This window comes from Centroberyx gerrardi, chromosome 2 (genome assembly GCF_048128805.1).
Source record: "Centroberyx gerrardi isolate f3 chromosome 2, fCenGer3.hap1.cur.20231027, whole genome shotgun sequence".
NCBI classification, from domain to species: Eukaryota; Metazoa; Chordata; class Actinopteri; order Beryciformes; family Berycidae; genus Centroberyx; species Centroberyx gerrardi.
In genome coordinates, this window is record NC_135998.1 from 31,776,587 (window position 1) to 31,800,656 (window position 24,070).

A 24,070-nucleotide genomic window follows, 5' to 3' on the forward strand; every position below is an offset into this window, starting at 1 on the left:
ATCACAACATCATGACAACATGAAGAACAGAGTTTGGGGCATAGTGTGATTTGAATAACATCTGGGGGGAAAAAAATATTGTCAAATTTGAATAGACCTAGAATGGTACTGTACTTTGCGAAGGATGTTTGGAAGAGTACTGAGATGGGAAAGTGCATTTCCTGTGGTGGTCCATCTGTAACACCTGCATGCAGAAGCCCTAAGAAGAAAATTTTGCATTAAAAGACTGGAAATCACATTAACCCGTGTGTCCAGATTTGGCCACTGTTATAAAAAATATAATGGGTTTTTAATATCACTTAACTGAAACTAAAATCGTAAGACGCAGAGAATTAACTTCTGACCCATCATCCAATGTTAACCAAATCATCCCCGTCTCTACAGGTGTAGCTCTGACCAAGATGGCCGTGTCACTGTGGTGCAGCAGGACGATCCTATTGGCTGTGGCCTTCTGTTTCCTGCCTTGCATCACTTCCTCCCTCAACCTGGAGGATCCCAACGTCTGCAGCCACTGGGAGAGGTCAGTCCAACTCCATATTACAAGCACGCACCTTTAGGGTTGGGACGATATATCGAAATTCAATATATCGCGATACAAAAATGTGACGATATGTATCGTGGGGCAGAAGAATGAATCGCAATATCAGCTCCATTTTATTCTGCTGTAGTAATCACAAATGAGACGCTTGACCATCACAGTTTCACAAGCTCTCCATCCAAATTATATTATTGTCACTTTGTAATGACATTTTAAAATTGTTGTTTACATTCTAGCAGCCAATGCCATTGCTAGAAAGATTTGTGTCTCAGAAAGAAAAATAATTCTGCGCAGTCATACTTTGGTGTCACTGAACTTTTATTTATTACATTGTATTGTGGTTGTATTGAATCCTGAACCCCATATCATGTACGAAATTGTATCATGAGATAAGCATATCGTCCCATTCCTACATGGTACGTTTGTTTTCTCTAAATTGAAAATTTTCAAATTTCTAAAAATGCTTCTGAAGGTGTAAAAGACTTAGATGTGTGTTTTGATTGTTTCTGTCTCAGCTGTTTGAAAGGGAATCCTGTTCTGATACACAGGACGACTGCAGGTGTCTGCAGGTTAAATTTAGGACCTTTAAAGGACCTGCAGACATAGAAACAGTTATGTCACTATACTTTGTCTTCCGTTGTCTGCCATCTGTCTTCCCACAGCTGCGCGACCATTTACTTCTATTTTTCTATTGCTTTCCTCATATTCCACACGTGTTTGGAGTTGAGGTAATGACAATTCTTCTTCGTTGTTTGCAGCACTTTCAGTCACCATTTCTCCTTTCACGTTTCTAACCAAGCCAGTGACAGCATGGCACTTCCAGGTCCAGGTTCCAGGTCCTGAAATAAATTCTTCTTGATGTCCACTAAAGGAGAAATAATCAAGTAAAGAACTTCAAAAAGTACTTCAAAAAACATAAGTACAGTACTGGAATAAGTGTGCTAGTGCTTGCATACTGTACTTACAACCATCACAGCTGTTTATATGCTGTGCTCTATCTATATATATGTGTATATGTGTATATATGTGAGTGGTGAACAGTTAAACTAGAAGAATGATATCTCCAAGTCTCAATTACTGTAATAAAATGAGCATATCTTCTACTGTGCTATAAATGAAATATACATCTTTCCCTGTTCAGCAATAAACATAAGAAATTATCTTTTCCATCAAATATTATAATACTCAATTAAACCGAATTGCAAGATACAAGCCTGGCCATGTACAATAGGGCATTAGCCAACGTAGCCCAGGCTAGACTAATTAGCAGCCTCACTAGCATACTACCAATTAACTTAGCTTGTTTACGAGCTAAGTTACAATTGACGTTAATTACTAAGCATTACAAACTGGAAACAACTCAAGATGAATGCAATCCGCCACTAAAAACACATAAATACAAAGTTACAAACTTACACCGTCTCTGACTTTAGTACAGACAACCACCGTAATGAGAGGAAAAACACGAGGCTGTCGCTAGGACTAATGATACGTAGCTTACGCTATTAACGTACGTAATTTGTGTAACGCGTAACTATGTATAATATAACCCGCTCAGTCTCTGCTACGTGGGGAATTCACAACACTGTTCCATAAATCATCTTGTAACCCCCCAAAATTATCTCGCGAACACCCGGGGGGGTCCCGACCCCCAGGTTGAGTACCTCTGGTTTAGAGTAACAGTAAATATAGACATGCTCGCAGGTCCAATCTCGACGTCATCTCGCATGTCATTGGGGTTAATCCTGTGTCACATCCTCACAGATGCACATTTATTTGAGCTTTCCTGTCCTTGAGGCATTTTAGGACTTTTGTAAAGTGTAAATGGCAAATATAACCTTAATAGATTCATTCATAAATATTTATTAGGATACATTATCCAGCCTCAAAACCATTCCATGTAAAAACTGCACTGTGTAGAAAGAAAGTGACACTTAAATTGATCTTTTTTCATTACAAAAGTGTCTGTTGGATCCCAACAGACACCGGAATAGATGCAGAGGTTTTTAATGAGCTGATGATTTCCAAATTAAAAGGAAGCTTGGAAATCCATTAAGCCAGATTGAAAAGAACAAAGGTGGAGGCAGCCTTTCCCAGCTAGATTGACTTTCACCGACTAATCTGAGGAAACAGCTGCATACGCACTCAGAGCCTTTCGCTGTGTGTTGTTATTGTCCTGAAAACGGAGGGGAGAGATGGGGGGGGAAGACAGAGGGAGAGAGGAAAGAGTAAAAACACGGGGGTCGTTAAGTCATCTTAAGTTGCATTTACATCTCAGACAGACAATATTCACTTTTTTTGTTATATTCAATGAATACACTTGATAACAACAACATCATATACTCCTATACTGCTTTTACAGCTTTTAAGTGCTTCAGCTATACTATAATTATTATACATAGTCCACATCATATCATACATAGCTTTTGAATGGTAGTCTACTTGTATCTCCATTTTATTTTGTAATTGTATCTTGTTTCATTACTGGTTTTTTACTTATTTAGCTACTTATTGCTCTCCGTTTGTTTTCTAGTTGTATCTGTTCATCGCCTGTATTACCATTTTATTCCTATTTTTTATTTATTTATTTTTATTATTCAACTCTATTTTATTTATTTAATTATAGTAGCTTTACATCACTGTCTCTTTGGGTTTTATTGTATGTAAAACACTTTGTAAACACTGATTTTACAAATTTGCTAGTTATTATTATTATTGTTGTACACTGTTTCTCCAGCCGTTTGAAACGAAGCCTTATAACGAAAGGCGTTACCATCCGTAGTGTCACTTTACGTTAATACCAAGAGAGTAAAATACTTGTACATTTCCTTCTGAGAGTTTCAGCAGCTCACTCCCATTTCAAAATAGGTTTTCATTGATACATTACCACGGTAGTCAGATGCATGCCTCCAAAAGAGCCTGCGGTAACAACAGTTCACAAGGCAGTCACAAGGGAAGCTTTTGTCACAACCTCAAGTCTTTTTGATTTGCCTGCTAGACATAATCATTCAAGTATTTACAAAATGGTCGCAAGTTTAGGCCACGTCGGCTTACTCCCTCTGCAAAAATGCAGGGCCACACACAGTACAGAGCTGTGTCACTGGTCAATGCCACAAAAAGCCAAGGAGGGGGGTCGAGGAAAAGCTGTTTGATACCTAATCCTGCTTGGATACACACAAGCAGCTTAATGAGGGCCTTATTAAAGCGCTCAGCGGTTAGTGTGGCTGTAGCGGAGGTGCTTCTTGACTTACAAGACCACACGTGAATCATGGTGGATAAACATGGGTGGTGGGATGTCATGCATGAAACCCCTACACACACACACACACACACACACACACATTTACACCCTCTTTTTCTCTGCCTCATGTCTGACAGCAGATCTCTCTTTCTCCTTTAGCTACTCTGTCACAGTCCAGGAGTCATATGCCCATCCCTTTGATCAGATTTATTACACCAGCTGCACCGACATCCTCAACTGGTTCAAGTGCACCAGACACAGGTAAGGAGAAGACTGTGTGTGTGTGTGTGTGTGTGTGTGTGCAGAGAGAGAGATGGCTTATTAAGCAATAACATATGAGAGGGAGTGAAGATGTAGTACGATACACCTTGTCTTTGAGCATGATATTACTTTTACACAACATTATACATTTTAGGATCAAACATTAAAGATACAGCCTTTGGGTTTTAATTTGATAATTATATTTTGGCCATTGCTAAGCAATAAACATTTTTGGTTATTTCATTCTTCAAACGTGAACAAGGCAGAGTGATGCCATTGGAGATAAAAGGTACAGGTTCATATATTGTGGTTAGAAGAACTCATGGAACGTATTTTGACCAATCACAATGTGCAGTTGGAAGCAAATGTGTAAAAGCGTATATCTCAAATTCTGATGCTTCAGGATCTGATTTTGTACCGCATATCCATGTGGTACAGAACTGAAATAATGTGACTCCATGCAGCTTTTTGCTGCTCACACTGCTTAGATCTGTGTCACGTGAGAGAAAAAACCAGAATTGGGACACTTTCAGCTGCAGTTTGAACGAAGCCTAGGAGAACACAGCACAGAAACAATATTAAAGCAATATTCCACTTAGTTTTAACATGGGGGTTATTTGGCTCTTGACTACCATGAAAACCAGAATATAAACTAATCACCAAGATCAGATGCAGCTGGACGAGTTTGTAGTGTTCAGATTTTTACTTCCCATTCATTTGAATGAGGCAGGAAAATAGACTGAAAACTGACATTTAACACGTTGAACAGATTCAACAACAGATCCTGCTGCTGTGATTTTCAACTGACTGTGGGTCCGACGTTTTACAACATGATTTCGCTGAATAACATTTTTAATGATAGACGAGAACTTAGCGGAGGGATACCATTTAGGAGATAGTTCCTGCTTGGGAGACCGGATCTACTTTCATTTTTAAATGCTAATTTTAGTGTAAACCAAGAATAGAAATGCCATGACAGACCCATGACTGCTTTAATGTCTGAAAAGCGGGATCTGTTGAGTAAGAGCAGCAGCTTCTCAACACAACGACAGTATCAGCCAAAGAGAGCAAGAGAGACATGAGTGTGTATGTGTGTGTATGTGTGTGTGTGTGTGTGTGAAGTACCATTTCCTAATGTGACTGTCTTGTCTTCTATGTGACCACGCTTCCTCCTGGTCTGAAGGGTGAGCTATCGGACAGCCTATCGCAGAGGAGAGAAGACCATGTACCGCCGAAAGTCCCAGTGCTGCCCAGGTTTCTACGAGAGTGGAGAGATGTGTGTTCGTAAGTATCTTTGTCCAGATAAACCTATCCTATACCACACAGCAATATGACGACAGAAGAATGTTGATCGGGCAACATTTAGGCAGATAAATAACATTTGATATTAAAGCTCACAAACGTGTACGTGAATTTCTGTAGGAATTCTTGACACTCATCCTATCAATATCTGACAAACTTCAGTTTTGGGTTAGGGTTAGCAGGCCATCATACTAGCAGTAACAGAGTTCCTGCTGCACTCCCACACTCACTCATGGAGCCCACTAGGCTTGGGCGATATTCAAAATTTTATATCACGATACTGTCCTGCCAAAATATCGCGATATACGATATATATATATTTTTTTCCCCAGGTTTTTTTGGGGGAGTGTTTTATTTTATTTCTTCCAAATTACATCAAATTTCTAGGCTATAATAGTAACAGCCTAGAAGTTTGACCTTATTATTCAAGCATTGGAGGAAACAATGGACATTTTGGAAATAATTTGCTCATTCCTGCTATTTCCAGCAAAACGGGCTGATTGTGGAAAAGGGAATCCACTTGAATAGAAAAGACAAATTTTTCACTTAAAGTATGAATATTCGATAACGCGAGAAATATAGCAATATACACAAAATATTCACGGAGCCATCCCCTAACAGTTGCAGTTTTCAAAATCACCACACTAGGATTCATAACGCATTTTTGATGTAGCAAATCCTGAAACCTAGACATTGGAAAACAAAAGATATCTGAGCAGAGACAGTATTGTCGAAAGGCATTCTGGGAAACGTAGTAAGTGAAGTGGGTAGACGAGGCAGGTTGAGGGAAAGTGGGTACACTAAAGAAGTAAATTATAACTCTTAATCACAAAATAACTCCTGGAATGCACTGAACATCACAAATTTATGATATCTAACAACACAATCTCATAAAGTTCCTGTTTAATTTAAGACTGCATGGTACGACTCTTTAGCCTCAGGGATTGCATGTAAATTCATTGACATTGAGTTTTATCTGAACATTAAATCACATGGTTAGATTCGCTGCCAGAAAAGTGAAGTTGAGACAGATCAGATTGATATGAACTGGATTTCTGTAATTACAGGCTGTTGCATCCACTCACAATGGAAATATGTTCAGGAACAAATCTATTCCCTGCTGTGGAAAAACAGGAAACATGGTCAGGCCGAATGACTGTCACTGGCATGTGTTGCCAGTCAGCAACAACAACCACGGCTTGGTGTCTCGGAACCTGGCAGGGAAAAACAGTGTGCACTGTACAGTTGTGCAGTGGCATGTTTTGCACAGTTACCCTGGAAAACACTGACAGGATCTCATTTGCACATGAGGACGTTGTGCTTTACTCCTCCTCCTTTCTCTTTATAGCCAGCAACCGGGAACAGGTGTGAAGCACAGAGGAAAAACAGTGACCAAAACAACAACTGATGTAGTCAAGCGGCAACAGGAGGCGTAAAAAGAAACGTTAGCTTAGCACTCAGCCTGTAGTTAGTGAACACTTACAAAATTGCAGTATCTGTCCTTTGATATCGCAGATGGTAGAGTAGAATCAAAGGGATTAAAGTCAATTCCAGTTAATCTAACAAGCTAACAGATGGATTGATAGTGGTAATTTCCTTTAATGACAATTTCATTCGTGTGTGGATTGTAATAATGTGACTTGGAAGCTCAAAAGAGACTTTCTTTGGGTCTAAAAAGGCTCTGTTGTAGTGAGCAACCATCACATGCTGCCGTTGATAATCTGAGTTTGTTCCTCATCGATACACTTCAAGTTTAACAAGGACGACGGATGCCAGTTTTTTGCAGAGTATGCCAGTTTGCCTTCCGCACATTAGAGTTTGAAAGGACACTGAGAAATGTAGTTCATGAAGCGGGTCTTTGAGTGCTTATTCAACTTTCTAGTAATATCTAAAATTACCTAGCGATTAATTTTATTGTGATTCTGATAGGGATAAACGTATGCACAGTCAAACTTTGTCGTCAACTTTTATTTATGAACTTTTATATATGACATCGTATCGTGGTTGTATTGAATCGTGAACTCCATATCGCGTATTTGAAACGTATCGTGAGATAAGCGTATCGTCCCATCCCTAATTGTTATGATTATATTATTATTACTATTATTACTATCATTATGCATTGCAAATTAACACCAATGTGGGTTGTTTCAAACCAGCAGTGTTGGGGAAAGTTAGAAGCGAAATAATTAGTTTATAATAACTTTGTTAAAAGTAATTTGCTAGACTACTTTTGCGTTACTCACATCAGAAACAATATTTCTTGTGCTGTTGTTGATCATTGTTTTAAAATCTAGATTATTGCTCAGTTTTTCCACTTTTTTGAAACAATACGAAATAAAAATAAAAGTAGAGACATTCTAATTGTAAAAAGTAAGGGAAAAAACAAAAGTATTGTTGTTTGTTGCTAAAGTTGCTAGTTACCGCAAAAAGTATTGTGAGTATTCTACCCCCAACACTATAAACCAGACACACAAATGTGTTGAAAATGACATGTTCTTTTAAAGAGTGTAAACATTTGAAGTATAATTGTGTTTGTCGGGGGTGGAAATGGGTTTTGCTACCTTTTTAAGCTTATATAAATATTTAAGATATAAATGCATAGTATACGTACGTCATAATACGTTGTACCAAACCGATTCAAGAATATGACGATAGGGGGAAAATCATAAATTAAAAATAAATCATAAATATCATAAATCATAAATAAATAAATAAATAAATCATAAATGAATGCTTTTCTGAAAATAGAATTGATTTCTCTTTGTATTGGTGGTTGTTTGCCTTATGATGATCGCCAATTTATATTTGAAAGAGCTTTCTCGTACTTAGCCCCCTTACTGACCGTTTGCTTTCTCTCCTCTCTCCTCTATGTCCAGCTCACTGTGCAGAGAAGTGCATGCACGGACGCTGCGTGGCCCCCAACACCTGCCAGTGTGAGCCGGGGTGGGGGGGGCCCGACTGCTCCAGCGGTAAGTCCTCACAGCTGTGCTTGTCTGTGAGCGCGTCTGTCTTTGTGTGTGTACGACTCGGATGTTCTGTGAAAGCACGCTGAAAACACTCTCGCGTCGCTCTACTTCCACACTACCAGTCAAAAGTTCGGACCCCCCCTGATTGAATGTGCTATGTTTTTCATCATCTTAAACGCGATAATATTGAATATCGTATATCGCGATATTTTGGCGGGACACAGTATCGCAATGTCAAATTTTGGCCTAGTCTGTGATATGCCAAAGGGACAAGAGAGGAAAAAGATCTAACTTTGCTGAGTCACTGCTGTTTAGGATTTCACTCTGAAGTTTGGATTCGTCACTCCCTGTGTGGAGAAGGTTTCCCACCAGTGACCATATCCAACACCAGAATTGAATTTGGGAAAACAGGGTGAATCTGCGGCGTCCCAGTTAGTGGGGATGTGATTTAGGCTGATAAGACGGCTGGATCTTTACATAAAAATCTTGCCTAGTGCAGCTTTAAATTGGCATGGGTTACGTCGCACTGTTTTTGTTCTGCGGCACCTCTTTGATGTGCAAAGCGGATTCGACAGACAACACCGCGAGTTCAGGCTTTTTATAGACAGCTGTGGACAAAGTGGGGGAACTCCTGTGTGTCTTGTGAGATTGCCAGGGCCTCGTCTTTCCGTTTGAGCTGGAACGGGACTCGCGCTTCAAAGCTCCCGGACCTCAGACCGTTCCGTGTCCTCCGGCTAATGTTACTGCTGCCTGTCTATTGGCATCATAGTTTGAAATACGGAAGAGCATTAGGACCACATGTGAGAAATGTATTTGAGTTCTGAAATTAAATTCAGAATTCTGAGGAAAAAAGTCAGAATTCTGAGGAAAAAAGTCAGAATTCTGAGTTCTGACTTCAAACTAAGAAGAACTCAAATACATTTTTCACACGTGGCCCTAATCCTCTTTCGTAGAATAGCCATTGTTTGCATTATGCGATGTGTCAGTGCGAGTTTGCACACATTAGCTGTTTGCGGGTGACTATTTTTGTGACAGTGTGGAAGTGTACTTATGACCATGCGTGCTCGTCAATGTGTATGTGTGTATGTGTGCAGGCCCAAGGGGTGTTCGCTGCTGTCTTGGGTTTCAGACTTGTAATAAAGGAGCTTATTGTTGTGTCTGGAGCCTGGGGCTCCCCTGGGCCCCCGCAGGCCGGGCCCCTCTGTCTGCTCAGAGACATGGCGATACAGTGATAGCACTCCTCTAGGTAACAGTTTTCTCACAGGTTCACTGATTCTGTGTTTTGCTTTTCAAGACTTTATTGTTACTCCAATATTGTTGGCACAGTATTTCTACCACCAGTATACACTGGCTGTGTTTCCATGCACACAGTCGCCTGGCTGATGTCCGTACTCTGGTTCAGGTCTCATTCAAGTCAATCTGTTTACATTGATTCCCTGTGACTGAGTCTCTGTTACCATGAATAAACCAGTAAACACAATATTCCCCCTCTCTTTTTGACTGAGCAATGGTAGATTACTTCTAATACAGGGGGAAGTAATAAGGATCTCAGTACTAACAGTAAGTACAGCTCACCGTCATGTTTTTTGTTGACATCAAAATGTACCCATAATGCTGTGCAAGTCTGAGAAACCCAAAAGTGGAAGCAGTGAGATGTTTCCATGCCACAGAAAGCTGTTTAATATTGGAGTGATCCAGGCATCTGAACCAGGAGTCTGAGTTTACCAGGTTATTCTAACTCAGTCATGAGGTTTACATGTGTCCACCCAAAACCAGGATTGTTGAGAAACCGGGTCAAGAAGGGGGATTCTCTGTGCATGTAAATGTAGCCGGTAACAGCAATCAAACAGATACATGCTGATAGCTGATAATCTCTTTCTCAACAATACCCATTGGTCTGTGCCTCAGGGCCATAATGTCATTTGTGGCTGCAGTACATAATGCCCACAGATCAATACAAGGCTAAACCCTAGGCAGACCCCCAAGGTGTTTTTGTCAGCATCAGTATTTGTCAGATTGACTCCCAGTGATTCATATGTTTGTCCGGGGGAGACTTGTGGCGTATGCTCTCATTCTCAAATAAGAACTTTTCCTCAATGGCATTGCACTGTATATTCTCATTCAAATAACTGCAAATTTGCAGTTATGAAGTAAATATATGTGTATGTATTTTGAGCTGGATGATTGGATATAAGAAGAAGAAGCAATATAGTGAGATTGGTCTTAAATCGACCTACATCCGTCTTATTACATTGAGATTAGAGTTGGTTCATTGAGCGTATCCTTGCGCAGAATATCCACGTCAAAAAAAAAAAAAAGCAGCACATACACTCTGTGTACGGTTTTCACTGAAAGAGATCGTGCCAGTCGCTCGCTGCATTCAGCCTTTACATCCCCTTTAGTAATATAACTTTCATTTCCTCAAGAGCGCTACACAGCACCCGGGGTCAGACGTATTGACTGTGTTTTACGGGTCAGCGGGCCCCGACAATATGTCTAAGGATCTGATTTGGGGGGCCCAAGAACAGGAGAGGGTGGAAAGCTCTCTTTGGGGCGAGAGGAGGAATAATAGGAGAAAAAATGTGATGTAGGAAATCACCTCGGGGCCTGGAGCTTGTGATTTAGTAGGCTGCACACATGATAACAACACAAGATGTTCAAGAGACCTTTCTGTTGAGCTGTGAGATTAGAACTAGAAAAAAAAACAACACACACAAAAACAGTTTTAGAAAGACTCATTTCCTTTCAAACGGAGCCAGTGATAACAGCTATACAGTATATTGTGAGCTGAGTTCGTCGCTAATGCATAACTCTTTGTGTCGCTCCAGCAAATGCGTCAAATTAGACATTTTTTCCCAGCTGTTGCAGGAGATTCAATTTCAATCTCACGGCCCCAGTTCTTCACACCCTGTCTGTTGAAATAAAGCTGTTACTTTACAGGACGACGGAGGGTTTTCCTTGCTAGTTAGTGTGGAGCCTACAAAGCTGGTATGGATTAAATGCAGTGATGGTTGTGTAGCAAGAAGATCCACCACTCTGTGTTTCTTCAGTGGCGCTGCTAGTAGTAAGAGCGCCCCCCTGGCACCAGTAAGTGCGAAGAAATGCCAAGGAGCTGGATGGGGGTTATGTTTTCGCCCCATTCTGTTATGAACAGTATTTGCATGAAACTTTGTGGAAAGGTTGTTCATGGGGCAAGGAAGAACTGATTAAGTTTTCACACTGATTGGTCGCAGGGGGGCGTGGCTTCTCATATAACTTCCAAACAGATTCACGTAACACCATCAAACTTTGTGGCCAGTCAGCAGACAGAAGAAGAGGCAAACCCTCCATTATTGGCCCAATCAATCAACATGGGGGCACTGGAGAGCTCATTTCCAGTTTAGACATATCCGCCCTGCTAATTTTTCCAAAACTTGGTCCAGTGAGGGCAGCACTAATGACCAGTATGGGTTTTTGAAGGCCAATATTGATGCTGATATTTTTTGGATTGAAGCTGCTGATCGCTGAAGTTTTGTGGCAATATTCAATATCATTTTCATGCCAAAGAATTCCATATTCAGAAAATATTCAGTGTTTCCCCAAGAATTTTTTCTGAAACAGCATTAAAACCGTGACACACTAAAATCCATCATAATATCTCAAAATGTCTCATTAGATCAGATTACACATATCAGTTCAGGTGAAGGGCTTCCCATGGACCACTAGTGTACTATCAATCAATTATATAATAAATATGCATATGTAACCAATCAGACTGCATCCCATCATATCAGAGGTGGACCACACTGATTGGACAAGATTTGATTTTTAATATAAGGACAATATTGGCTCCATACATCAGTAGAGCAATATATCGGTCCTACAAAAGACCTTTGTTTATGACAGTATTTTGATATTGTTGCAGCTAGTGAATAGCAGTGAATAGCAGTTTTTTCACAATGAATCAAGGTGTCAGCAAACATAACTTATCTGCCCTTAACTGTTTGATAGCTTTATACATTCGAGGTGCATATGATCTGCTCATGTAAAATGGATTATTACTTACTCTAATCTAATCCAATCAGATAATGTTGCTTATTGTACTTCACCACCAAAAACAATTGTGGTACCTGGACTACCATCACTTCTCCCATAAATGAATGCAAGATATTTTTCCTTTCAAGGGTAATTCACCCATAGTCTTTCCATTCTGTAATACAAGGCATGAAATGCTCTGGCATTGGGCTGCTATAATGAAGCCAGTGAGTTTTCCTTGTTCAGCTTTCTGAAGGATGCAGAAAGTTAACACTGCACTGTGGGGGACTTTTCATAATCCACTGTGGCATATTCTCCAAAATCTACTATAAACCAGTCTTAAATTGATTTTTGTTTCACAAAACAGAGTTAAAATAAGTCATATCTCACGGACAAACACACCAAATATAACAATGATGTCACAGGCAACACTATGCTATATGCTACACGCTAACAGTTTAGTGTGTAGTATGCTACACTACAGGCTAACAGTTTGTAGTGTGTCGCATGCTACACTACAGGCTAACAGTTTGTAGCATGTAGTATGCTATATACTACACGCTAACAGTTTCTAGTGTACATGCTATATACTACACGCTAACAGTTTCTAGTGTACATGCTATATACTACACGCTAACAGTTTCTAGTGTACATGCTATATACTACAGGCTAACAGTTTGTAGCATGTAGTATGCTATATACTACAGGCTAACAGTTTGTAGCGGGTAGTACGCTATATACTACAGGCTAACAGTTTGTAGCGGGTAGTACGCTATATACTACACGCTAACAGTTTCTAGTGTACATGCTATATACTACAGGCTAACAGTTTCTAGTGTACATGCTATATACTACACGCTAACAGTTTCTAGTGTACATGCTATATACTACACGCTAAGTTTCTAGTGTAGGCTACATGCTATATGGCTAACAGTTTGTACAGCAGAGAGCTAGCTAGAGATCATGCATTTTGGTGTGATGAATTAAACTTTATTGCTTTCCCGTCTCTCATCAGCAGATGTTTTTTATGTAGCCTATCTGATCTACACTGTTGAAATATTCCATAACATAATTGATTTCTCGGTTATGGGTTGTAAAATTATTGCATGGGCGACTGAGCTGTTAGCAAAGCTGTGTCTAAAGATTAGAGAAGCTCTTACAGGGCATTTTGGGCAATTTTTCTGCATTATGGTCTGGGCTCTATTTTTCTGTGATGCCTTCCTGTTTTCCATTATGTGCACACTGTATGCAAATTGTTTGGGGTCAGCTTTTGTCTCACTTCACAAAATTCAAATGCAAATTTAATTGCAGTTTATGCAGCGCTGATGGAACTTTGATTCCCATCATCACTGCATAAACTGGTTTACTTTATAGATTTGGTACGGGAATATTAGGAGATTTCCAGTATTTGAGTTCTGTCCTAAATCTAGGCCTACATCTACTCTTAAAAACATGGTACCCCTAAAGATATTTCTTTATGTTGAGCTGGTGAATTGTGTAAAATGACGATAAAAATATGGAGGAGGATTTGCACACACACTCACCATGGACGAAGACTCGAGGAAGGCTACAGATGTTTTTTCTCACTGGGAATCCTCCATGTCTCTGTGAAATGTATGTCTGTTCCCATGAGCACACCATGCCTAGTAGAGTGGGTAATCACAAAATAGATGGAAAAACATCCCTCCCTGGACTGGGGAGCGAGATCTGGGCCAACTCTCAACAACTGGCAGGTCAAATTACTGGATGATGTTTTTCCTCCATTGACGGACACTTTTCCCCCCTAAAATCCTTACTTGTGTGAGCTGTGAAGAAGTATTTTTAGATGTCTTTTTAGGCTTATTTGATTCTGTGAGTGGGTCCTTAGTTGTGTAGAAATCTTGTTTCATTCACTGCGATAGATAATGACGCATATTTCCCAGATGAGATAATCAAGTCTTCTGCTTTGATGCTTTCGACAACAATATGGATGAATGGATTTATTAATAACATATGACAGAACAAAGCAAAAAAAAAAGCAAAAAAAAAGCAAGATGGGCTTTTTCTCTTTGTGACGAACATCTTCCTCAATAAATAACGTTGGATCTTGCCTCAGACTGTGACACATACGGCCTTGTGATCAAACCCTGGCACGGCGCACTCGTTTTTGTTTTTTTTTCACGGCCGGCCTCGGCATCTTGAATAGGCCGATGAAAGAGAACAGTCTGTCCCGAGGCAAGGGGATGCGGAGCCCCAAAGCTTCTGGAGTTTGGCCCTAATCTAGGTCAGGTTTCACAAAGGTACCCAGGATGCCAGATTTGAATGTAAGAGGGTTTTTACATGTGTGTCTGCGTGTCTCTGATCTCTTCCTCTTTGTCTCCTGTCCTTGTCACACAGAGCATGGTTGCCCCGAGGAAAGGCAATATGCACTTTTTTTATCCGGTCAAAGTGAAAGAGGCTAATGCAGGAGGAATAAAAGAGCCTGTTAAGCGCTTGAGCAGCTCCTGGGTTTGGTAGAATGGTTAGTATAGGAGTATGCTTGTAGATGGCAATGTTACTCTGCATGCTTGGCACATGAAGACCAGGCTGTGTTTGTGTAGTGTAAGAGAGGAAGTGAAACGCTGTGTGTATTGATAAAATGGTACAACATCAAACTAGGCTTGGGCTGATATTCGATATTATCGAATATCAAATGTATCCATATTATCGAATATCGCAATATTTCGTGAATATCACGATATTTCCCGTATTATTGAATACCATGGCACCATGTATTGCTTAGATCACAATTGTACAAGCTTTTAAACGTATAAACCTATGATCTACTAGTGGTACGATAGTAAAAAAAAAAAAAAAAATAATCATACTTGAAGTGAAAAATCTGTCTTTTTAATTCAAGTGGGTTCCCTTTTCCACAATCAGCCTATTTTTCTGGAAACAGCAGGAATGAACAAATTATACCAAATGGCCATTGTTTCCTCCAATACTTGAATAGGCTGTTAATAATAATTATTGTTATTATAGCCTAGAAATTTGATGTCATTTGGAAGAAATAAAAGAAAAGAAAAAAAAAAAGAAAAAATGGAAAGAATTTCGGTGCTGTTATAAATTTTTACAATAGCTGAGTCAACAAATTCGTCACAACTGCTGACAAGATCCTGTACCTCAGTCACACAAGCAAATGTTTCAAAATGCACGATTCAAACTCCCTAAATAAAATGAAAACCAATGAACTCCATCTGCTGACAAGCATACAAGACATCCTTCAAAGTGGGAGAATCCTGTTGCATTAAAACAGGATTAAAACTGGAATATGTGAACATGGAGATGTGGTACTAACGTGCATTTTGGCATCTTTTTATTGGTTTTCTCATATAGTTTTGAAGTGTAATGTCTCAGAAATGGCTTGGGTATGACATCTGAAATCTGCCGTCACAAAATTGTTCACTGCTTTTGGAATCATTTTGTTCTTCCTACTTTCATTTCAGTATCACTCTAACATTAGGGTCACAAAGACGGAACACTTTACTGTATAAGTTTGAAAATAGGGATACAGAACAGCAGGATTATTATTTTATTTGTTACAGTGGGATCTTACTGGGGAGGAAAAGTGACTGTGTACGCAGGAAAGGCTTTGAGTCACATTTTGCTTCCCTCTGTTTACCTTATGAAGTGGCAGCCAGGTTCACTCTCTGCAGTAATAAACACAGACTCCATATTACACATCCTTCAGATACGAAAGCACATATAATTACAAACTTAAGTGACACCATCAGTCCAAACATGCTCTAATCAGAGCTGCAATTACACATTTAGCCGCAGAGGTCGGGGCTTGCGTGTTGCCACAGCACATGTGGGACAGGAAGGGTTTATACTGTTGGAGCAGCCGCACTCCTACCAAACTCATAGGTGAAGTTCTGAAACCCTAAAGTGGGATGAAATGGGGTTTAAGCTGAATGATTTTGGATACAGGCTTGAAGGGTGAACTTTCTAACTTTGTTCTCAGCAACTGGGTCACATCTCTAAGATCACCTACTGTATAACACCAAGAATACCAAGTTTAGCATAGCGTAATTAGAACTTAGTAGGTCTAGAGTATTTGAAAGTCTGACCGTCAATGGCCAATGACCCCCAAAACACCTTAACTGCAATCTTAATATACTGTAAGTCATCAGATGTCCTTGTCTGAACTTTCATTTTCTGCCCGAGCATTTCTTTGTAGCGAAAAAATCTCACTTTCCCCCAAACTTTATATAGACCTCCATGACGTAGAGTACTGTAATGAAAGGTTTGGCAGCCGTAAACCTTCTCGACTCCCTCATATTTTTCCCCTAGTCATTGCCAGACCCTAAGAGGGCAGTGGCCTCTTTACGTGTTCTCTACTAAGATGAAAGAACATCTAGAATAAACATGTGGTACGACGCGTTCTCCTCAAGTTTACCAGTTGACTGCGGTCACATGATGAAGCTCCCATGCTGGAACTGATGATGGGAAGGCCAGAGGCATCGGTAGAGCTGCACGTATGAGGTGTGGTCCGAATGCGGTCGAAATCCGACGGCAAAAGGTTAATGACGCGGGTTAAGGTTGTAGCGCACCATGCCCTAAAATAATTGACTCTACGCCTGCCTTTAGGGTCATATGTTTTTGATGTCAGTGATGAGGCGCAGGCTTTGGTTTCAGCCGCCAAAGTTTACGTTTGTTCGAGCGAGTTAAGGTGATTGATGGTGCGGTGCCACACGGGCTTCCTCTCAAAACTCAAATTAGGCGCAGCAGTTGCCCTACTGACGACAAGCAGTGATTGGACTCATTTCTGTGTGAGATGGATAGGTAGAAATGGGGAGCGATACAAAGTGGAAAAGGTTGAGGGAGGGTTCTGGTTTGATGGAAGCTGCTCCACTCAAGCTTGGTCAAACTTCAGTTTTTACAGTCTTTAACACTTTTCTTAAGGCTTCATGGCTTCATTTTCAAAACTATTGGGTGGGACTGGAGCCTTATATAGGCTGCAGGCCTGTTACATTTGGGTCCTTTCATTTAATTTCATTTCAATGGTTATTTGAATAGGGACAGATACATAGACATATAACATTCTAACGAAAAATAGTCTGATATCACATAGAACATTTATAGCCCAAGCTAATTTGCAATGTTTGTCCCTAGATGGGCTTTTGTAAAAACTTTTTGTTAAAATACAGATATAGAATGCAACAGATATAGAATACACACACAAAAGGACGTTGTCAACATAAGACAGATGGTACCAAAGATGATATTTACAGATATTAGAAAGAGAAAGAGAAAAAAAGAAAGAAAGAAAAGGAAACAAGGAAATTTGAAATATTTGAGAGAGAGGTAGAGAGAGAAAGACAAGGTCACCCACGACTGCATGACTGGTTGCTCTTCAGAAACGGTTTCAATTTGTATTGAAAGCGTTCCCCATTATGATCATTTTTGAGATGTGTAAGTAATGAATTCCATATATTAACCCAGATGATGATGGCAGTTTTAGTGTGTTTTAATGAGCCTAGGGTTCAGGACAAATTACAGTTGCTCATTTTGAGTCTCATGCTAACAACAACCTAGTTTACATATCAAGATTTGTTGACACAGACAGCAGAAAAGGCAAGTAACGTTACGCTGCCTATTTGCAAAGTTAGAAGTTTTTGACAGAGATGAAAAGAAAAGCAGGCGAAAGTTTCAGAGACAGCCCAAGTCAGTCGCTGGTCCACATTCAAAACCCGTGTCTAGGAAATATGACGAAGCATATCTCGCCCTCAGGTTCACTGCTTTGTGGTGGGAGAGGAGGAGAGGCACGTGAGTCTCTTGTGTCTGAAACCTCTGACAGCTGACAGCATGAAACCCAACAAATTAAAAAGACATTTAGAGACGTTACATCCCAATCACGCGAATAAGCCACTTGATGAGTTTGTTTACTGTTTTTTTTTTTTGTTTTCTTCCAATAAAAAAGTTCAACTTGCCTCTTTTCATTACTTAACAAAAACAGTGACATAAAGCTTAAAAAAATGTGGGGATTTTTCTATTTCCAAAGGGGGGGCCTGACAAAAAAAAGTTTGGGGAATACTTTCACTTTCACCAACACTAAGTGTGGCAATTACAGAAAATCTGGACAAACCCAGTATAAACACCCCTCCATCCAGCCACCCATCCATTTGTCCACCTTTGAATACATACATGCAGTACATACATGTACATACATGTACATACATGTACATACAGTACATACATGTACATACATGTACATACCGTCAAGTTTAGAATCTTAGAATTTTAAGATTCTTCACTTAAAAGGCCTTGAACAGCCTGGCTCCTGATTGTATTTGTAAGCTGCTGACTCTGTATAGGTCTGCAAGGTCACTTGGATGGATGGATGGCTGGATGGATGGATGGATGGATGGATGGATGGATGGATGGATGGATGGATGGATGGATACATACTTGCAGACCTCAGAATTCTGAGTTTAAATTCAGAATTCTGACTTTAAACTCAGAATTCAGACTCAGAAGTCTAATTTTTCACATGTGGCCCTAATCCACTTCCGTAGGACACAGTACCTCCCACTGGATGGCAGTAACTTGAAACAGTCAAAGATGGGGGGTGTGACGATCAGACATGACGAACTAAACATTTTCTTTTTCTTTCATCTTCCTTCAGCTTGCGACAGTAACCACTGGGGTCCCCACTGCAGCAACCGGTGCCAGTGCCAGAACGGCGCGCTCTGCAACCCCATCACCGGCGCCTGCATCTGCAACCCCGGCTACAGAGGCTGGCGCTGCGAGGCCCCGTGCGACGCGGGCGCCTACGGTAACGGATGCCAACAGAAATGCCAATGCCAGAACGGCGCCGCCTGCCACCACGTGACCGGGGAGTGCAAGTGCTCGCCAGGATACACCGGCGCTTTGTAAGTCGGAGCGTGCGGGAGTCCGTTTTCTACGTCTTAACAGTGGCATTAAAGGAATAGTTCACCCAAAAATGAAAATTCAGTCATTATCTACGCACCCCCCATGCCAGTTGAAGCTCTGGTGAAGTTTGCCGATCCATAAAACACTCCCGGAGCTTCCCAGCATGACTCCTTTCTTTCTTTGAGGACCGATGTTTAGAGTTCCAAAAATAACCATAAAATGACTCCAAACGGCTCGTGAAGCATAATCCAAGTCACACAGACATCGTCCAAGACACACAGACACCACACATAAGTGCACATAAGTGGCTGTCTAGATGATTGGTATATCATTCAGCAGTAGTTAGTCAGTGGCTTTGTTTACATGCGTGGAGAATTCCCTTCTAAACCCGGTTTCTCAAGTAACCAGGTTCTGGGTCGGACCACAGGTTGTTCTTGCTCAGTTTTGACGTTTCCATGCGACCTAAAACCTAAAACCACGTTACATGAGAGACCAGGTTAAGAAGTCAACAGGGAGACTCAATCTCTGGGTATCAAATGTTCATGTAAACCTGAGTAAGTAAGACCTTAACCAGAGCAAACATAGCCACTGTTTCTACGACCAATAAGGATATTTTAAGACCAAAGTGGCCAATAGCCAGTATTTTGTGCCACTATTCAATATCTATAAATTTGCCTATTTTCATGACAAAAAACACAAATATTCACTGTTTCTCCCAGAATTTCTCCCAGTGTAACTCTACTTTATGCTCTTTCAAATTCTCAAATATTTAGTGCAATTTCCAAAAAAAGAAACTTTCAAATATCATCTCCAAAAATGGAACATGGATAAATGATAAATGGTTGTTGTTTTGTTTTTCCTCCTAGCTGTGAAGACCTGTGTCCGCCAGGTAAACACGGGCAGCAGTGTGAGGAGAGATGCCCATGTCAGAACGGAGGAGTGTGTCACCACGTCACCGGAGAGTGCTCGTGTCCTGCAGGATGGATGGTACACACACACACACGCACACACACACACACACACACACACACACACACACAAACGCAATCTTCTCAGAATGTGTCAGATTTCTGTGCGTAACAGCATTATCAGTATCATCTTTTACACAACTTTTTCAAACATATTTTATAGATTTACTTTTATGTGATGCCTTTTTTCCTATTACATTGTTTTTTACCCTCTATTCGTACCTTCTTATCTTGTTTATTCCTGTTCTTACTTTTACATTTTAATTATTTTATGAGTATGATGTTTGTTTTTTTGACTGTGAAAGCTTAGTTTATTATAAAGTTTATTATTTTATGGTCTACTATGGTCCACAAAGCAGACATTTGCATTTAAATCTGAGGAGGCTTCAGTTTGAACACTAGGTTTCCTCTTGTTATTGCTGTGCAGGGTACAGTGTGTGGCCAGCCGTGTCCAGAGGGACGTTTTGGACGAAATTGTTCCCAGGAATGTCAATGTCACAACGAAGGGATTTGCGTCTCGTCTACCGGACAATGTGTCTGCAGCCCCGGATACACCGGAGAACGGTAAGACCAACATTTTACAATATTTCTGGCAGGTTTTAGCCATAAAGTGCGGCTATAGCGGGTTGTTGCCGGAGAGCTGGTGGTTTCAAGGCACTTCATCCCCAAACTGTTCCCGCAGGGGTTCCCACTGGTCATGGAGTATCTGGAATATCATGTCATTTGAGGACGTGTATTCTAGGCTTGGGCTTGATCGTGATATTTCCCATGATACAGAATATCGCCATGGCACCATGTGATCACAATTGTACAAGCTTTTAAACTTATAAACCTATAATCTACTAGTGGTAGGACAGTGAAAAAACAAAAATAATCATACTTGAAGTGAAAAATTTGTGCTTTTAATTCAAGTCGGTTCCGTTTTCCACAATCAGCCTGTTTTTCTGGAAATAGCAGGAATGAGCAAATTACACCAAATGGCCGTTGTTTCCTCCAATGCTTGAATAGTAAGATCAAATTTCTTTATTATAGCCTAGAAATTTGATGTAATTTGGAAGAAATAAAATAAAATACCCCCACAAAAAAAAACAGAAACAAAAAAAAAAGTTCATGGTGTCAACTGCCGAATAACCCCCATGTTAAAACTAAGTGGAATATTGCTTTAAGAGGAGTGCAGTGGTGTTCTGCAGTTACTTCACACTTGTTGCCTTGGGCTTCAGGCGGCACTGAACCAACCTGTAGAAAAGCCAAGACAATGTGCAGAAATGCATGCAAATAAATAAATGTTTTATGGTGACAGTCAGATCAGGGGAATCGATGTGTACCAAAACAAGCTTTATGACAGTGTCAAATCCAGCTATTGGCTGGATTTGATAACATTTTCTGATCTGGAATATAATATGTGCATTAGGGGTGGGCGATATGGCCCTAAAATAATATCACGATATTTCAGGGTATTTCTGCAATAACGATATTCTTGACGATATGACAAAATACTGAAAAATATTTGATTATTAATTTCAAGAACATACAATTGCAACAAAATAAGTGTTATAGTTTTATATGTCAGCATAAACGTAACAGTTTGCCTTCAATTATTCAGTAAAAACTAAACAAAAATGATCTCTCAGTTCTTTAGTTTGTAAACAACAACAGTAACTCAGAGTGAGATTCAGATTCTGTATAAAATATAAATAGTAGGGTCCAGCTTTTTAATAAGCTGTTTGGAGCCTTCCTTCTCAACTGTTTGGATTGGCATCATATCTTTAGCCAAACAAAATGTGACCGCTTCGGTAATATCTTTCCAGCGTTTGCTTTTTCTGTCATACGGAGTACAACTTGCCAAAGATTCGGCGATGCTATGCTGAACCAGTGTATTTTGTCTGCTTGGTTTTGAACTCACAGTAGCTGTTGAGCTCTCCTCGCGGGATTTTTGGCTCTCCTCGCACTGAACCGGGTGCTTCTGCTTGAGGTGGTGAAATAAGTTCGATGTATTGCCTCCTTTTGTTGTTACAGTCTTCTTGCACTGCTTACATATTACCGTGGTTTGTTGTACATCTGCTCTTTTGTAACCAAACCACTTCCACACTACTGAAGTCGCTCCCCTTTTTGGAATGAACTCCTCCACCGTGGAGCCGCTTTCAGCCATGCTTGTTGTAAGTTACGCACGTAACGTACGTCACACAGCGTAACGGTGTGTGACGTCATTACGTCAACAAGTCGGAATATTGCCATTATCACGATATGAATTTTTTAAATCATATTATTATATCAAATGATACCGGTATTATCGTGAACGATACGATATGGCACACCCCTAATGTGCATACTATTTGAATATTAGTTGGTTGAGTTAATCACTAATACAAGCCTGCGTACAACTACATAAATGACTGTAGTCCAGCACTGTGTCTTAGAGCGTTTCATTTCATACACATTTATTTGTAAAGCCCACAGAATGCAACATGCACCCAATCACCCACCACTGCACGTTCACGTTAATGCCAGCTGGAAAGGGGTCATGGATGTCACGGCATGTCAAATTCGGAGACAGATGCAGTTTCTTCAATATTTCCTGCAAATATGACAGCCACCTGATTACACAAATGCAGTCAGTTGACTTTTTTCTGGCCGAACCTGCACCCTAACTAGAGGGAGGACAGAGAATTTGACCCTTGGAGACTCAACACAGAATATTAAATCCAAAAATGAAATAATTCCTATGATCGATACTCGCACAGAACACTTTCCTCCCAGACTGTGCGCTGCATTCCTCAGTTTTATTTCTGTGGTGTTCTGTAGTCTAATTTTCTGATCAAATTTTCTTCTTTCTTCCATTCACAACTGCCATCCTGTCAGTACTGCATGGGCAGAGGCTGGCAGTGGAAACAAAGAACAGACTATTAATCCTCTACAACATCACTAACCCACATCTGACTCGAGGAATATGTCGACATCTACTGAAAACGCCACCGGAATCAAAACAACGCTGAATCCATGACCCACTTGCAGCTGACAAAAATGTGATATGACCAAACTACTGAAATGGGTCAATACGATTCGTTTGAGCCCAAACCGGTGTTTAACACACAAAAATTTTGGCGTGGAAATCCCTTCTACTTTTATAGCTCATGGGTTTTTGCGTTGGCCCCGGGCCCGGGAATATAAGCACCGCTCTGCCCTTCTGCGGTAAAAACGGCAAATGATATTGCATGGCATGACAGACAGAGGTGGGGACTCGAGTCACATGACAGTCACAGTTTGAATTGCTTGAGACTTGACTTGATGCATGAAGAGAAGACTTGAGACTTGACTTGACTTGGGTTCTGGTGACTTGGGACTTGACTCTGACTTGTACTTTGATGACTTGAAAAGGTTTCTAAAGTCTTGACTTGAGATCTTGTGTTTGTGTAAATGACTTAGATTGAAAGTGATGAGATTTGTTCCAGCAGACGACTGAATTTAAATTCTGTTTTCTGAATTTGTGGAATGATTGAATTTATTGAAGTTGAAACTGATTATAGAAATCAAACTCAAGTTTTTATCCTATTAAAACCATATTGCATTGAAAAGTCCTAGATATTTAGTTTTCTTTAAGATATTAAATTGATACTGGACTCTTGATTTGTTCTGACTTGACTTGCTGTTCTACATTTAGACTTGAGACTTGACATTAATGACATGGACTTGACTTGGACTTGACTTGGTAATCTACATTTAGACTTGGGACTTGACTTGAGACTTGTGCCTCAAGACTTGAGACTGACTCGGGACTCGAGCAAAGTTGACTTGGTCACACCTCTGCTGACAGAGTAAATTAATTTTGGATGAGGTTACTATGCTTTGACCTGCTGAAAAATGTGAAATTGAGTTAGTGCAT

The 24,070-nt window shown here is 40.3% G+C and overlaps 1 protein-coding gene across 1 annotated transcript in view; it reads left to right on the plus strand.

The window, feature by feature from the left end:
* Nucleotides 1-401: 401 nt before the first annotated feature.
* Nucleotides 402-24,070, plus strand: part of megf10 (multiple EGF-like-domains 10) — a 51,082-nt gene continuing 27,413 nt past the window's right edge. Inside the window, exons 1-7 of the mRNA XM_071906472.2 lie at nt 402-520; nt 3,939-4,040; nt 5,224-5,324; nt 8,222-8,314; nt 18,975-19,221; nt 20,089-20,209; nt 20,618-20,754. Coding sequence (XP_071762573.1) covers nt 402-520; nt 3,939-4,040; nt 5,224-5,324; nt 8,222-8,314; nt 18,975-19,221; nt 20,089-20,209; nt 20,618-20,754 — 920 coding nt within the window. The remainder of the gene's footprint in view (nt 521-3,938; nt 4,041-5,223; nt 5,325-8,221; nt 8,315-18,974; nt 19,222-20,088; nt 20,210-20,617; nt 20,755-24,070) is intronic.